At 39.6% G+C, this 17617-nt stretch overlaps 2 protein-coding genes across 4 annotated transcripts in view; one reads left to right on the forward strand and one right to left on the reverse strand.

Moving 5' to 3' along the window:
• The window catches only part of LOC130912955 (beta-1,3-galactosyl-O-glycosyl-glycoprotein beta-1,6-N-acetylglucosaminyltransferase-like), a 29580-nt gene extending 26273 nt beyond the window's left edge, over positions 1–3307 (forward strand). The window contains exons 5-6 of the mRNA XM_057831143.1: positions 1778–2273; positions 2345–3307. Of these exons, the coding sequence (XP_057687126.1) occupies positions 1778–2272 (495 nt within the window). The 3' untranslated portion in view covers position 2273; positions 2345–3307. The remainder of the gene's footprint in view (positions 1–1777; positions 2274–2344) is intronic.
• Positions 3308–7265: 3958 nt separating this feature from the next.
• The window catches only part of LOC130912954 (uncharacterized), a 101322-nt gene continuing 90970 nt past the window's right edge, over positions 7266–17617 (reverse strand). For 2 of the 3 annotated variants that reach the window (XM_057831142.1, XM_057831140.1), the window contains 3 exons: positions 17513–17554; positions 13816–13848; positions 7266–10088 (listed from right to left, as the gene is read on the reverse strand). In XM_057831142.1, coding sequence (XP_057687125.1) covers positions 10058–10088; positions 13816–13848; positions 17513–17554 — 106 coding nt within the window. In that variant the 3' untranslated portion in view covers positions 7266–10057. The remainder of the gene's footprint in view (positions 10089–13815; positions 13849–17512; positions 17555–17617) is intronic. The other variant, XM_057831141.1, reaches the window with a different exon arrangement.

The following is a 17617-nucleotide window of genomic DNA, read 5'->3' on the forward strand; positions in this document are numbered from 1 at the left end:
TGTCTACTGAAATGATAGAAAATAATCCTAAAAAATTTCCCATATAAATAAAAGAAAATAATCCTAAAAAATGTCCCAAATAAATAAATTGAAATGAGCCAAAAAAGTTTGTAATAAAATAAAATAAAATAAATAATAAATAAAATGAATTAATAATTCACAATTAAATCACGTTTACACTATATCGGCGCAAAACTGATATCATAAAACCGATGTTGATATTTTTAAAAATGCTTTTATCGGCAACCCGATAATATCGGGCAACTGTAAAATAATCCCTTTTTTCCCCACTTACTTTAATCCTTTTTAGAACATATGCATGCAAAATTATTTGAATAATCTGATTAGTAAATTTCACATGACAGTAATTATGAATAACAAATAATAAAATATGGGTAACATTATTTGACAGTAGAATCATAGGACTGTCATAAGACCATCATAGTTACGACATGACACTGTCATGAGCATTAATTAATGTTTATGACAGATGTTATTAAGTGTCATCCAGCAAATTATCTCACTTTTGAATGGATGTAAAAGAAGTGGACTGGACATGAATGGAGTTAGTGACACGTCACCAGTAGGTAGATGGCAATGTAGTGTAAAGCGCTTTGAGCACCTTGAAAGGTGGAAAAGCGCTATACAAGTAGAACACCATTTACCATTACCATAATTTGTTAGATGACACTTCATGACATCTGTCATTAGCAAAAGTGGGTAGTAATATGTTCATGTACTCCGTTACATTTAATTGAGTAACTTTTTGAGAAAAATGTACTTTTTTTACCAAGAGTAGTTTTACTAAGCCATACTTTTTACTTTTACTTGGGTAGATTTGTGAAGAAAAAACACTACTCTTACTCTGCTACTTTGGGCGGCTTCACAACAGTCATTACATTTTTTCTCTTTATTCTACATATTAGATTTATTATTCTTTTGCCAGAGATGCCAAGAGTAGCTCTACCAATTTCACCAGATGTCGCAACAATAATCATGTGACTCCATTACACCAATCAGACTCAAGCTTGCCGTTCTATGATCACGCCAGCCTGTTAAATCACGTGGTGTCTTAAAAAGCACCGTAAAAAATTCAATATTTGACATAGAGCACTGCCCTCAACATGACTCGAAAGCACGGATTTAAACCTCTCTCCCTGTTTTTATTTGGCACCGATTGACCACGGAAAACCGGATATATGATCCTTTTGATTTCATAATAGTAACCATGAAGGAGTTATTCGCTATTCAAACTAGGAAATATTTTCTCTACGAGCGGACACTCATGCTCTTTGGAATAATGCTTAATTTCTGTCTTTTGTTGTCTCTCGACGGACGTTTGTGCTGAGGGGGGAAAAAAATACCATTGTTTGAAAAAAAAAAAAAAAAAACACACACAAAAGCAGTTACTCACAATATTACTCATTGAAGTAACCCTACTCTTACTTGAGTAAAATATTTGGCTACTCCACCATTCATTAATGCTCGTGACAGTCTCATGTCATCATTATGACAGTCTTATGACAGTTATGAACCCACTGTCAAATAAGGTGTTTCCAAAATATGTCCACGTATTTTTGTAGTAGTTTGTTGTTGTAGTAAATGAGACATTTTGGGGTTTGCAGACCATAAATTCAGGACAATAATGCTAGATTGTACTTTGCGTGTTCATTAAAAAACTCGACTGCCCTAAATTGTAATGATGTGCAATGTACTGAAGGTCAACCCAAGGCCATTTTTGGCCATATTAAATCATGTGATTTTTCCTTTGTGTCAGGACGGGGGAAAGAAAAAGGGTCCACCACCTTTCCAGCTACCTATCTTTACAGGAAACGCCTACATATTGGTATCGAGGGCCTTTGTCCTCAGCGTTTTGGAGGACCACCGCATCCTGGCCCTCATTGAGTGGACAAAGGATACATTCAACCCCGAGGAAACCATATGGGCGACCATTCAGCGAATGCCCGGCGTGCCCGGCTCCACGTGGACCAGTTCCAAGTACGACATGACCGACATGAACGCCATGGCCAGGCTGGTCAAGTGGAGCTGGCACGAGGGTGAGCGGTCCTCCAGACAGGCTGTGTACCCGCCGTGCCAGGGTAGCCACGTGAGGGGTGTCTGCGTGTATGGGGCGGGCGACCTGCATTGGATGGTGGCGCAGCAGCACTTCTTTGCCAACAAGTTTGACACAGACACAGACCCCGTCGCCATTTACTGCCTGGAAAAGTACCTCCGACAAAGAGTGCTGGCCCAGCTACGGGAAGAGAACTAAGGTCAGCTAGGTTATAGCATCTTGAATTACTTATTACTTATCGGAAATTTTAACCACCTGTAATTCTGGCAGGACTCTTCGCTCTACCGGCCAACTTCATTTGCACGTTCCGAGGTCCAAACTCAAACAGTGGGGAGACTGATCTTTTACGGTTGCTGCACCCAGGTTATGGAATAGTCTTCCTCCTGAAATCCGCACCACTACGAATTTGGGCCTTTTTAAATCTCGTTTAAAGACACACCTTTTTAGACTCGCCTTTTCCCCAGATTAGTTTAGCCTGGTTTTATTTCTTAAGGGTTTTTAATGTTTTCGGATTTATCTGTTTTATTGTTTTATTCGCTGTCTGACTTTTATCGTGATGCGTTGTTTTGGTTTTTTTTTCTTTCTTGATGTCATTGTATAATACTTTCCTGCTTTTTATTTACTGTGAGCCATGTTTGTCTTTGTTTAGGGACCTTTCGGGTTTTGTTAAGGGCTGTATAAATAAATTTGATTGATTGATTGAATAATTTATCAGTTGGTTAAAATAACAATTTACTCAATTTTGGCAACAAACCTTTTTAAAAAAGTAATTATAATGTAATGAATCGGGTTCTAATGTGGTGGTTGTGTTTTGCACGCTATTCCTGAATGCACTGTGTGACTGATGAGAAACTGAGAGAGGTGAGGAATAGTGGAAAGCTTTTACTTTCTCTTTTATGTTCTGTTGTTGTTGTCCATGGTGGACAGTAGACGTGTTTGTTGCACAAGTTCTGAATAAACGATTAAAAACCTGACGAAGCTGGCGACTTTCTTGCCGATGTTACAATAATAACTGTCACCTTAACTTATAAAGACTGGCGAACGGAGGTCGGGGAGGACCGTCGAGATCGTAGACATTTTCCGGCCGTATTGTCGAGCCAGTTCACTGATGTGCAGTCCACACTCATATTTTTCCATCATTTCATTCTTAATTTCAACGGCAGCGTCACCTCTTTTCTTTTTAGACCACCAGCAATAACCTTGTTGTGACCCATGTTGCTTACTTTCACAAGAAAATCCGCCGTGCGTCCGTTTTGCGGGAAAAAATTGAAACTGCGAGCTGTCACAAATCGTTGTATTTTGAGCATGTCAGCCATGTCAAGACAAATGCGCAAAATTTTACGTCGGATGTCGAAAGGATCATATGTCGACGTACCACTATGTGTATATACACGTGTGTATGTACACATATACAGTACACACGTGTATATATTTACACGTGCAAATACTGTACACATATTCATATACACATGCATACATACATATACATGTCCATATACACATGCATACACATATACAGTACATATACACGTGCATATACACATGCACATATACACACGTGCATATACACATACTGTATATATACTGGTAGTCCCCAGGTTACGACATACCCCACCTACTACTTACTTAAAGTGTAAGTTCAGAATTTTTTGACATCAGGCTTAATCTTCGAATTAGGGGGAGTTAATTCGTCAGTGGAGTTGATTGAAAAAAAATTCTGTATCGTTTGTTAGTCTTTTATTATTTTAAGGGCTCCTCAGTGATTATGCTAATGCAAGTCAATATGGCCAATTAGCATGCTAATAAAAACCGATATTCACAGATCTAACATAGTCAAATAAATTCAAAACGCAGCTCGATGTTCAAAAACCCCCTGCAGCCAAAACAATGTCTCACCAAACTGCCGTAATTCATTTAATTCTGCGGGACTATTTTTCCATATGCGTAGTGGCACCACAATAGAGGAGTGCTATGGCCACTCGTCTTCACCTCGGTCTGCTATGCTGTGTGTTCACGGAAGACGTCAACATGGTGAAATGTGCTTTTAGAAGCTGTGGAAACATACAGAAGAAATGGACAAAGGAAAGTTTCCACCACTTGCCTGTGAAGAACGAGGAACTATATAAAAAGGGGTTACTACTCTGCTGGATATGACATATACACACCGGTCGAAAAAGTACTGCTTTGGAAAATTTGCAGCGCGCATTTTCATCGGTATCATCTCCTGAAACCAAACGCTGTGCCTTCGACTGTCCAAACGTCTTCAAGAGCTTCTGATAAACAGGTAAAAGAATATTTTCATATATGAAAGTATATCGCATGCACACCTCAATATCGCAGCTCGCGTTAGTGGGGCTTGTAACTAACACCATGCATATTTATGGTTCGCGTTTTTAAATTGGAAACAATGGTCAATGTTCTGTCCAATATCTCACGAAGTGCATTTTTCCTCCGTGCTATTCCTGCCGTTTGAAAGGAAGGAAGTACTGTGGCGGCCATTTTTGTAGTATTTTCGTCAGTCCGTCGTTTGGTGAGCGCTGTTTGTGTTGTTTGCACCTTTGAAGGCATAGTCTTTTCACACTGACTCATTTTTGGATGCGACGGTGCAGCACAATAAAGCACCTGGAGCTCGGACGCTACCTCCCGACTCCCGTATTTATTTTGGATGGAGTTGTGTTCGCTAGCACACACAAGGGGAACAGTACTTCCAGATCACCATCCCGAATGAAGTAACTCATTCCACTTCGGGTTGGGATTCGGTTTACGAATGGTTCGTAGGTTATGTGCGTGAGCAATCACCGTTTTTTGCACACCCCCGCACACAGACACGTAATCTGACTCTTCCTCATTGGGACTAGTAGTCGGTAGTATGTAAATAAGTAATATGTCAATTATACAATATTTTTTTTATACTTCACTATTCGCCCCAGACACCTCACGCAATCAGTTATTGAAGGGTTATTTATAGTAAGGATTGTGAGTGAACTGGGGGATATTGGAATACTTTATCACTTTCATGAAAAATTGAGAAGAAAACTTTTGAGCGTACGCTGAGTGATAACTGTTACGTTTCTATGTCCTTAGATAAGGGACACCTACCTAGCCTGTAAAAAAAAAAAAAAGGAATAAAGTAAGAAGTAATCTCCGAGTTGGTCTTCGGGAAAGCGTTGAACAACGCTCCTAAATACAATTTAAAAAATCAATAAATTCTAAAACTTTTTTGCTGAGCATGACAATTCTGGATACGTTTTTTAGATATTAGGGTTTACCTTATTCCGTGGTGCGATTGTGTCTACAACACAGGCATATTATCATGACAAATCTAACAAGCTACTTTTTACTGTGATCTCTAGGCGACCTGGAGATGCTGAAGGTACACCCAGAAGAGGCTCCACTTTGTTTTCAACTCCATGAAGGCAAGGGCGCCAGCAAGCGAGGAATGCTGTCTATCAACATTTGTCCCATTAACAATTGCACTCTACCCTTCTTATGTGAACATATTTCAACCAAATTTACTCTATTAGGGACTTTGAGATACAGCTTGGAGTTTCCAAAGCAAACAAAAAGATGGGTTGCCTGGAGGAGTTACGAGCCAACAACGCAGACATTCTGACAGAATTTGGTGGCGCATGCCCTGGAAAGACTGCAGGTTTCATCAGTGAAGTTTGCTGATCCAGACTTTTATTTCAAGCCTCCAACTACAATTCCCCAAACCATTGCAAGCATCAAAAGGCCTGATAAAGAAAAAGTCATTTTACATGTCAGTAGATTTAAAAAATAAGTAGGCTGACATTTTCATTTTTTTAATAGATATTTTTGAATGTACTATAATTAAAAAAAACACACTTATTTGTGAAATGTGAAGGTTTAAAAGATCAAAAGTTTCTGGATATGTAGAAGTTGTACTTAAAACAATTGCAGAGCATCTTCAGTTTCCCTAAAACCATTGTAGTTCCCACTGACAGAAGTGCACTTGTCACGGATACAGGAGACGACACACGATGGAAGAACACGTCACTGGCCTCTTCCCAGGTGCTTGCCTTTCAACGCCCACTCAAGAACAATGAATCGGAGTTGCCTAAAACAAGAAAACCATAATACAGGGTGATTAAAAAAGAAAGTGCCAAAATCATCATGTGATAGATCAAAAGTATATATATTATTGAAAAAAGTTACAGAACTCTAGCTTGGACACATGTTCAATATTCCCAACAAATAAGCAGCACCCTACTATATGCAGCAGGATTCAAAATGAGGGGGAAAAAGTAGTGGCTTATAGTCCGCAAATTACGTAACTTCAAGTTTTTAAATCAAGTGCTCTAAGGTGACCATCACCGGCAATTGAAATACATGAAATAATACTTGAAGTTATGTTCAACACATTTGCCTATGTCAGTTTTACGTTTTTCATTTTTGACATATTGCGTGATGATTTAGGCAGATTCTTGTAAATAATTGCTATACTGCTACTGCTTTTTATTTTGACATGCTTTTAGGCTCACAATGCATTACTGTTGAGATGATATAGCTGCTTTCCTGAAGTAGAAGTAACCTTAGAGTATACGAATATTCGCCCAGAGGCAAAATAAAGCATGCAGGGATCCACTTACCTCATTGATTGCTGCCCGTTTTTTTCCAGTTGGTCTTGTCTACGAAGAAAAAAGTTTCAAGAAAACCTTTGTTGAGAAGTGGTAAAAAGTCTTGGTGTTCCCTTGCAACGATTTATTGAGTTCTTGAAAACTGTTCAGCTCCAATTCTTCCCTGCATTTTTTGGGGGCGGGAAGTCGCTTCGTTGCCACACAAAAAAAAAAAAAAAAAAAAAAAAACGGTGAAAAGACCAATGTGATATCCCTCCGCCCATCTTGCTATCTTCTCTGCAAAGCAACTGAGTTACTAATGTTGCTGTTCTTACTGCAGTTATTGACATGCAATGGTAAGTTTTAATAACTTTATCCTGAAAATATAGCCAACACTATTGATTGCATGCGTCATCAATGATTCTCCTGCGTGCATGTTTTTTTAATTTTTTTTTTTATTAGTATGCTAAATGGCCATATTGACTTGCATTAGCATAGCCACTCCGGAGCCCTGAAAAATAATAGAAGACTAACAAACGATACAGAATATTTTGAAATCAACTCCCCTGACTAATTAACCCCCCCACCCCCCCCAACTCGAAGATTAAGCCTGATGTCAAAAATTCTGAACTCCCCTTTAAGTATTTATATATTTCATTCCATCTTATTTGGTCCTAAATAATATCCTAGTATTTGTTGGTAAATAGATATAACAAAAACTTTAGACATGAGCTACTTTATCTTTTCTTTATTTTACAGTCAGAAGATGAAGGCTGAATCACAAACGTATGAAACTTCAACTCTTCTCTCGCACACGCACAAACGCGCACACAAGCAAAAGGCATGCACAAATCACTGCAGACACATTCAAGTACTCTTTTGCTACCATTGAGGACTTTCACAGTGATAGAATGTATTTAGTAGTGTTTAAGATAGTTGTCAGATAGCGGCGTGACAGAGTCCACATCCAGATAAGTAATTGGCGGGAGAAAAACATACACTTTATACAGGCCTCAATATGCATTTTAAACCTGCCACTGCTGTCTTATGAAATTATCGCCGATTTTCTTTTTCAAGCAATTGTTTCACCATACTTTTTTCCCCTAAGTACAGTATTGTCATGTATTGTAGCTTGGTTTCTTCCAATTTGGAGATAACCCTTTAATCACTTGATTTGAACATTTTTGCATGTTTTATTTTTTTCGATAATTCTTTAATCGCTCGATTCAAACATATTTGCACCTGTTTTATAATTTTTTTCCCTTCTTATTTTAAATGACATTTTAAAATATTTTTGTACCTTTAGCCTTTACCCTTCTTTAGTGAGTTTGGGTTCGTCTATATCAGTCAATTCCAATGACGGATATGTCCATCCATTTCAATGACAACAAAATTTGTTCCAATGATAGATCTATCAGTCAATACTGTCTAGGGGTGGGAACCTCTAGGTACCTTACGATACGATATGATTTGCTCACGATAACGACGATCTTACAATAAGACCATATAACAATTATCGATACATGGGCCAGTAAGTACTTCAATATTTTACTATACAAGTAATAAACAGAGAAAGACTCTCTTTTCATCCTTCTGCTGTGAATTGAATTGAGTTTTTCACTGGTAAATGTCCCCTCCGACTTCAAATTGATTGGACGTTGATGGTGGTCAATGGCAGCCAATGAGTTCATTTTGGGGCATTTTGTGTCATTTGCTGTTGATTTTGTTACTTCCTGATGATTTTGGGGCATTTGTGGGTCACTTCCGGTTGATTTGGGGGTATTTTTGGGTCACTTCCTGTTATGCAACCCCAAATCAACAGGAAGTGACCCGGTAATCTGACCAAATGAATAGGCAGTGATTCAGACTACGTCAACACTACGACGGACAATGGCCTTAAACGTGTAATAAATTGGACTATACGGCATGTCGGCTACACTAGTATGCCTATTATCCGGATTAGCGCAGCCCATCCCTTCTCCCGCCAGCCCAGCAAAGGAGCCATTGCCCCCCCCAGGACTGGCCTTCAGGGATGACAAGAGGGGACGCGCCAACAACCCCACGCCCTTAAGAAATTTTCAATCACAACTCGGCGACTGCTCGTAAAAGCCGAGTGTCCTCTCCTTTCACGCTCGCTCCTGCGTGATGCGTTCAAATTGTGTTGACGAAAAAAACAGTAACCACAAAATAATTAGTCTAGAAGGTGTAGTAATTTCGAAATTTCCTGCCAGCGAGTAATGAGTTTCCGGTTCAGAGGTAAACCACGCGAACGAAGATGTAACATATGAGGCTGCTCCTTTCTACGCATCCGTAGTTTGCGCAAATGCAGGTGTACCTTGCAGAAGCGGGGGGGGCATTAAACATAAGTGTGGACAGGTATAAAAATAGTCTGCAAAATACCCTGGAGAAAATTATCTGTCCTAGTGTAGACGTAGCCTAAAAACTCCACAGGAAGTGTGACCTGTAAATACCCTCAAATGAACAGAAAGTGAGCGGTAAATGCATCGAAAATCGGAAAGACTGGCTGCAAATGCTCTGCCCCTCCCAGTGTAAATGGATTGGATTGGATTGATAAGCTCACAGCAGAAGGATGAAAAGAGATTGTTTTTCACTTGATTAGCTGTTTTATAGAACATCCTAGAATGATTTCCTGATAATTGTTGTATTGCCATATCGTGAGATCATCGTTATTTTAAGCCTTGCATCGCAAATAGTATCGTGAGGTGCCCAGAGGTTCCCACCCATGATATTTGTCAATTCGAAAAATGGATACACCAGTCAATTGCATCAATTTCAGCCATCAATTCCAAAAGGTTACTAGAGCAAAGCATGCCCAAATAATTTCTCCTTAAATTGTGTTTTCTAATTGTATCGTAGCATTCTAATATAACAATTACTGCAATTACCGTCTCGTGACACTGTTGTTGCTGTATTCCATTTACTATTCATGTATGATGAAGATTGATATAAACTCAATGGCGTCCGCTAACAGGGATATACTAGTACGTCCAATCCATTTGAAGTGGCAGCGAATGATCATGTGTCAGTGACAGGCCTCAAAATTTCTATCGCCGTCAATGGCAGCCAGTGAGCCAATCAATAAAGCACTTAATTATTGTGATATATTTTCTTGTATTAGTCTGTCTATAAATACAGTACAAAGATTTGTTGAGTTTGGGTGTTTTTTGTAAACTCGTAATTCTGGAACGGCTACCAATGTATGAGAGGTTATTCATGGTATAAAATGCTGCCATAAAGTGAGCGGAAAGGCGTAGTAGTCCAGGAAATAGACATAGATTCCAATGTAAACCTTACTGAGTGCAGATGTTAGAGCACCTTCTATATGACATGATTTTAGAACACCTCACCAAAAACTTTTTCCTATTTGAAGTGGGTCTCCATTTTGTCATATGGCCAAACTCCTCTTCCCGTCAGACCTGACAAACAGGAATGCATAATGTTAAAACAAGATAATAGAATATTTGTGATGTGATACAGTGCCTTGCAAAAGTATTCGGCCCCCTTGAATCTTGCAACCTTTTGCCACATTTCAGGCTTCAAACATAAAGATCTGAAATTTAATTTTTTTGTCACGAATCAACAACAAGTGGGACACAATCGTGAAGTGGAACAACATTTATTGGATAATTTAAACTTTTTTAACAAATAAAAAACTGAAAAGTGGGGCGTGCAATATTATTCGGCCCCTTTACTTTCAGTGCAGCAAACTCACTCCAGAAGTTCAGTGAGGATCTCTGAATGATCCAATGTTGTCCTAAATGACCGATGATGATAAATAGAATCCACCGGTGTGTAATCAAGTCTCCGTATAAATGCACCTGCTCTGTGATAGTCTCAGGGTTCTGTTTAAAGTGCAGAGAGCATTATGAAAACCAAGGAACACACCAGTGGCCTATACTACGAACTGAGTTCAACCTCCCCAGAAGTAATCCAGTTTACCAGCGGGTAACCGGAGTTGACAAAATCTGGTTGTCTAGTTTGTGGTCAGTCGGTGCTACGACGCTGATTATGAGGTTGATTAGTCGAACCTGTGTCAACCCAGTCAGAGTTACACTGCACTGCACAAATCTGGCCTTTATGGAAGAGTGGCAAGAAGAAAGCCATTTCTCAAAGATATCCATAAAAAGTCTTGTTTAAAGTTTGCCACAAGCCACCTGGGAGACACACCAAACATGTGGAAGAAGGTGCTCTGGTCAGATGAAACCAAAATTGAACTTTTTGGCCACAATGCAAAACGATATGTTTGGCGTAAAAGCAACACAGCTCATCACCCTGAACACACCATCCCCACTGTCAAACATGGTGGTGGCAGCATCATGGTTTGGGCCTGCTTTTCTTCAGCAGGGACAGGGAAGATGGTTAAAATTGACGGGAAGATGGATGCAGCCAAATACAGGAACATTCTGGAAGAAAACCTGTTGCTATCTGCACAAGACCTGAGACTGGGACGGAGATTTATCTTCCAACAGGACAATGATCCAAAACATAAAGCCAAATCTACAATGGAATGGTTCAAAAATAAACGTATCCAGGTGTTAGAATGGCCAAGTCAAAGTCCAGACCTGAATCCAATCGAGAATCTGTGGAAAAAGCTGAAGACTGCTGTTCACAAACACTCTCCATCCAACCTCACTGAGCTCGAGCTGTTTTGCAAGGAAGAATGGGCAAGAATGTCAGTCTCTCGATGTGCAAAACTGATAAACATACCCCAAGCGACTTGCAGCTGTAATTGGAGCAAAAGGTGGCGCTACAAAGTATTAACGCAAGGGGGCCGAATAATATTGCACGCCCCACTTTTCAGTTTTTTATTTGTTAAAAAAGTTTACATTATCCAATAAATTTTGTTCCACTTCACGATTGTGTCCCACTTGTTGTTGATTCTTGACAAAAAATTAAAATTTATATCTTTATGTTTGAAGCCTGAAATGTGGCGAAAGGTTGCAAGGTTCAAGGGGGCCGAATACTTTTGCAAGGCACTGTAAATATTAGATTAGAAGAAGTAGAAAAAGGCAAGGTGAATCCTACAGATGGTGGAGATTATGTATTTGGTTCAGATCGGAGTAACTGACCTTAGTTATTGTTGCTAGTTCGACAAGTTTTGCGAGTCTGACGACGAAAGCCACGACAGCTAGACACATACCGGTGTGTGTGCATGATTTATTTTAATGCAATACTACACCCATTTTTAATTGAACCTGTGTGATTGTGCCCCATCCTTTAGAACAGGGTCTCAAAACCAGTCCTTAAGGACCGCTGTGGGTCTTGGTTTTTGTTCCCACTGATCGAACATAGACAGTTTAACCAACGAGGTTCTGCTACAACAAGCAGCACCTGACTGCAACCAATTAATTTCACTTATCTGCCATCTTCCAAGTGTAAAGGTGTCGTCTTGTTTTGTTGGAGTGAAATCCTGCACCCAATGCGGCCCTATGTGGAATAATTCGGAGACCTCTGGTTTAGAAGCTTGTGTGCAACTTAAAGTGCGTTCAGACTGGCCGCGTTTTGTCCCGTGACATCGCATGGTTTGCCCTATGGCTGGATAGAGTGCTTCGCCATTCGGCTCAGCTCCTCCTTCACCATGACAGACTGATACAGAGTCCGCATCACTGCAGACGCCTCACCAATCCATCCGTCGATCTCCCGCTCTGTTCTTACAACACTCACACACTTCTGAACAAGACCCACAGATGCTTAAACTACTCCATTTGTGGATGGACCTCAGCCCTGACCCATTGAAGGCATTCCATCTTTTTCCGACTGAGGACCATGGTCTCAGATTTGGAGGTGATGATTCTCATCTCCATCGAGAGTTGGAGATCATGACTTGATGAAGCCAGAAACACAGAGTCAGTGACACAAGACTGCCCTGGCGGAGTCCCACTCGCACTGGGACGAATCTATCTGACCTACTCCCGGCGATGCGGAAAAAACTCTGACACAGGTCATACGAAGACCGAACCGCCCAAATCAGAGGATCTGCTACACCATACTCCCGGAGCACCCCCGACAGTATTTCTCGAGGGATGAACTCTCATGCCCCTTTGAGTACCCTGCTGAGGATGTAGCGCTGGTCCACTGTTCCATGGCCAGTAAAAAAAAAAAAAAAAACACTGTTCCTCCTGAACCCGAGATTCAAGTTCCCGACGGACTCTCATCTCTAGTACCCCTGAATAAGCCTTACCAGGGAGGCTGAGGAGTCTGATCCCCCTATTGTTGGGACAAACCCTTCGGTCTGCCAATCGAGGATATAATATAATTCAATCTCCTAATCTTCACCCAAAAGGACTTATGCGTTGATAAAAACCTTACGTTGGTAAAAGTCTCAGTGCGTGAAACTAAACCACTTCTGATTCACGTAACGTAAAAATAAGCAAAAAAAAAAAATAAATAATACTATTACAAGTGAATAAAGTATATAAATATATATATCACATTGTATGACTTTATTCTTGTAGTATTGCAATTTTTCATATTATATTCAATGAGAATATTTCGACTATTCTCATAGTTTTTTTTTCTTCTTTCTTTCTTTTGAGTTTTATTGACAGAATGTTGAGGAAGGTTCTGGGCCACCACCGGCATCTGAAGTCACATGAATGAGAAAGAGTATTTGAGTGGCTGCATCCTCATCGTTGCTGAAATCTGCCGCAGAAAGGTCAACTCTGCAATCTTCTCTGCAGCACGAAATATCGACTTGGAACATTGCGGGGTGCGGCCTATCTGGCCTTCTGTCACGCTTCAACGCGTGTTTATATCGACGTTGTATGGGAACCCATTGCGTAACGAGGAAAAAAATCCGTCCCGTCTGAACGCAGTAAAGAACTTCCAATTTTTACAAAGAAAAGGAGAGCAATCTTGAATAATTGAGATTGGGTTGCTCTCCTTGTGAGAAAAACCACACTCGACTCTGTGTGTTTCTTGGCTAGTTTGAGTGTTTAAAATAACCGTTTTGTATGTCCGTGAGTTTGTTTGTTTTTGTATGTTTGTGTTCGAGATTATTCAAGAAAATAGAAAGGAATATGTTTGTAATGAAACGGAATAGGTGAATACATTTTGGGGAACTAGGGTCAAAAGTCAAAAGAGGTCAGAATAAGGAATTTCGTGGTAACTTCAAAATGAATAAGCCTTCTTAAGTAGACTTACTTTCCTGAGGTGTCCATTAAATCTGTGTCCAGCCTGGTGTGTAGCGTTCAGATGTAGACCAAAGAAGAAATATTTATGAGCAGTGGTACGTAGTTGAGGAGGGTGTAACAACTAGTATTGCACCGATGCTACTATAGTACTGGTACTGATACGGCCATAAGTGTAATTTGTGGGGGGGAGTGGTGGGTTGCAACACACTCAATAATCCAAACCAGACCCCCCCCCCCAATATCATATTAGAATTATTTAAAATGATTACTAGGGATTATAAACATCACAATGTGGTAGATTTTTGCAATAGCAGTCAAAAATAGAGACATTGTTCAGACCCCCCCGCTGAGATTTGGTTTTGCCCACTACGGTCCTGTGTATTAAGCATTCACAGTAGTATAATGAAGCCATCAGCGCAAAAAGGATGAAAAAGTCTTCCCAACGGGAGGTAGGATAACGCCAGTCCAACCACTCACAAGTCAAATATTGACTGAACATCAACTTTTTGCTTTGCTGTGTCTAAGCAATAACGCAAACTAACCATCCAGCTAGATTCACGACTCACTACGTTATTTATGCCGGCTGCACACTAATCATCATTGCCGATTTTTAAAATGGGTGGGATATTACAGATTACATGATTATCTCTGCTGATTATCTGAACAAGTAACAGAGTAAATTTTGACCAGTAGTATTTATACTATTCCTCAAGTACTGGGGTTGAGTTCTCTGTCTCATGCTGTATGCTCTACCTGAGCGGCTCAAGGAGCCTGTGTGTGTTTATGTTTATTTCCTTGAGACAATAAATTAAGTTTACGTATTGTATTCCTAATAACGTCACATAAGGGCATCACGGATCGGTGCACGCAGTCATACGGCGAATACGTTTGAGGTGGAAAAAAACAAAAAAAATTCTATGTTGGAGGTCCTCCTCCACTCCAGGGGGTGGTAGAGGTAATACGCGTAAACTAACAACGAACATTACGTGAAAACGAGAACAAACTCACTACAAGGAAAGTTATGGCAAATGTAACAAGTGGGAACTATTATATGCAGTATTACACTTTTTGAAGTGTAATTATTTTGTATTTTCAAATCAAGAAATGTTTATTTTGCTCTAGCCCTCGTCATTGAAACACTGAGTGAATATTTACAGTATCTTTGCACTGTTTCAAGAGATGTTTTTACAGTTTGGAAATTATTTGCACTTTTTGTATTTGTTCGATGGTAATGTTTTTTTTTTTGTTTTTGTTTTTTAAAAAGGACTAAGGTTGCCAGCTGGTGAGTGCTACCTTACTTTAACTGTTACCTCAATCAATCCCTTCAAAAAAGTGTGTGTTGTCTATTTTTGTATATAAACTATGAACACAAATTCAAAAGTTTGCTTTTTTCTTGTATTTGTTTTGCACTTTAATACGAGCTGCTTTTTCATTTTAGCCAATAGAACAAACTTTAACTTTTAAATGCTGATTAAAAAAAGCCTTCTTGTTTTTCCTGTTGTACCAAACCCGTACCGAACCGTGACCTTTGTACTGAGGTTTATACCAACTTGTGTGTACCGTTACGCCCCTAAATTTAAATATCAGTGTTGTTTTCATCAACAATGACGATAATGAAAACATTTTGTCGACGAACAATTTTTTCATGACAATGACGAGCTAAAAACATGGCTTGGGAGACTAGAACATATCGAGACAAATACCACTTTTCGTCTTAAGAGATGACAACGAGACGAAAATGCGACATAGTTTCTGTCATATGTTCATAATGCGTGACATTTTCATATTGTACATGGAGTGCATCAGCTTGCATCATAGCAGTGTTTGGGTCTTGTCACTCATGTGAGATTTGCTGCACCTCTCCCATACTCATCTCACCAGAGTTTAGGATTTGTCTAAAGCTAGGCTGCGCTTCATCTTGCTTGTTTTGGAAACACTAAGATTTTTTTCTTATTTTAGCAAGAGAGAATATGCAACAGTGCTTTAGCTTTTATCGGGTCTGTGCTGAGTGATCATTAGACGCTAAATGTAACTCCTAGCATTAGCATAGCATTTGCATTAGGATTAGCTTCAAAGTGGCAAGTGTCCTTTTAAAGCACTGGCCGCTGTCGCTTGCCGTTGCAGTCGCATTGCGCTCCATGAGTGGGGTTTCAGCTCAACGCCGATGACTTTCGCGTTTCACCATCGCTCGTTGCCTCCTGTATTCTCTCTTGCCAAGATAAGAAAACAAATCTTAACATGGGTTTCCAAACAAGCAAGAAGGAAACACATCCTAAACTACGGTGAGGAGAAAGGGAAAGGTGCAGCACATCTCACATGAGTGACATGACCCAAACACTGCTATGATGCAAGCTGAGGTACTCTACGTGCAATGTGAAAATGTCACACATTGTGGATATATTACAGAAACTATGCCGCGTTTTCGTCTAGTTGTCACTTTCGACGAAAACTGGCATGTCTCGTTATGTTCTAGTCTCCCAAGCCACTTTTCTAGCTCGTCATCGTTATGAAAAAAAAATTTCTTCAATGGAATATTTTTATTATCGTCATTGTTGACGAAAACCACACTGAATGCCATTAGCTACACACCCAGCCCTAAAAGTAGTGCTTTTCACCATACCCAAGATGGCCAGTGATTGCGAACCCCGCCGAAGAAAAAGAAGAAGAGAAAGGTAGAAAAAATAGCTCAAAATCATTGAATATTTCGTTGCTGGAAGATGGTCGTCAAGTCCTGTGGTGTTTTGAACTTAGGATGTTGTTGAATGTTTTCATTTAGCAGTCATATTTTTGATGTATGAGATTATACTTTATATGGTGCATAAAATGAATCGCCGAGAGCAAACAACCAGGAATCGGAATCAGAAAATAGTATTGGTGCAATACTAGTTCAAATGTAATTTTCAATCAGCTTTAAATATATGACAAAAGCAGAAAACACAGCAATAGCAAGGGAACAAATAATCACAAGGGGAATAGTTACATTATGTTCAAGGAAGGCAAAACAAGAAAAACTGGTTAATTTTTACATTCAAGCATTATCACATGATCGTAGAAATGGTCCAAAGGGTGTTGGCGCAATTCTAAGGATATGATTAAAGACTGCCATTGGTGATGCTTGATGTTCGATCCATTTTGACAGTCAAAATGGATCGGAAGTCTAGCGCCGTCAATGGCAGTCAATGAGTCTTGTGGATATGGCAAAAGCTCCTGATGTGGAAGAAATGTTTTACCATTCTACAATTACACTCACTAAGTAAAATTGCTTTAAATACACGTTAATCATGGGGACTGCAGATATTCACCAACAAACATTCCAGGAGCAAGTTTTAGCTTAATTTCAACAAACAATACAAAGCTGGTAAAGAAATATCGCTTCAACATACTTTATTGTTACTGGACTTCAGTACTTTCCTATTTAGCAGTGGTTTAGTGACATCTTGTAGCAAATTGAGCTGTTTCAAAAAGAGCACAAACAAATGTAAAACTAGGTGCGTTTACTAGGGTGTTGCTTGGCATAGGTTCAAAAGGAAAATACCAGGTTAGGGCTATGTCTTAGTTGTGACAGGCACGCCTAAACATTCAAAAGACAAGTTGAGCAGCCAGGTGGTGAAGCTAAAAATGTTGGTGCCATTTTGCATCAGATGAAGGTTGTTAGTCCAGTACAGGTAGGTGGTTGGTTGGGTTTTTTGTATCATTAATTTTTTTACCTCATGCACTCAAATGTGTTTGCCGCCCTCTGCTGGTCATACCTTGTAAATGGACATGAAAAACCAAACTTTACAAAGCGTTTGTAAAGCCAATTAAACAACTTT

This window comes from Corythoichthys intestinalis, chromosome 3, assembly GCF_030265065.1.
Source record: "Corythoichthys intestinalis isolate RoL2023-P3 chromosome 3, ASM3026506v1, whole genome shotgun sequence".
NCBI lineage: Eukaryota > Metazoa > Chordata > Actinopteri > Syngnathiformes > Syngnathidae > Corythoichthys > Corythoichthys intestinalis.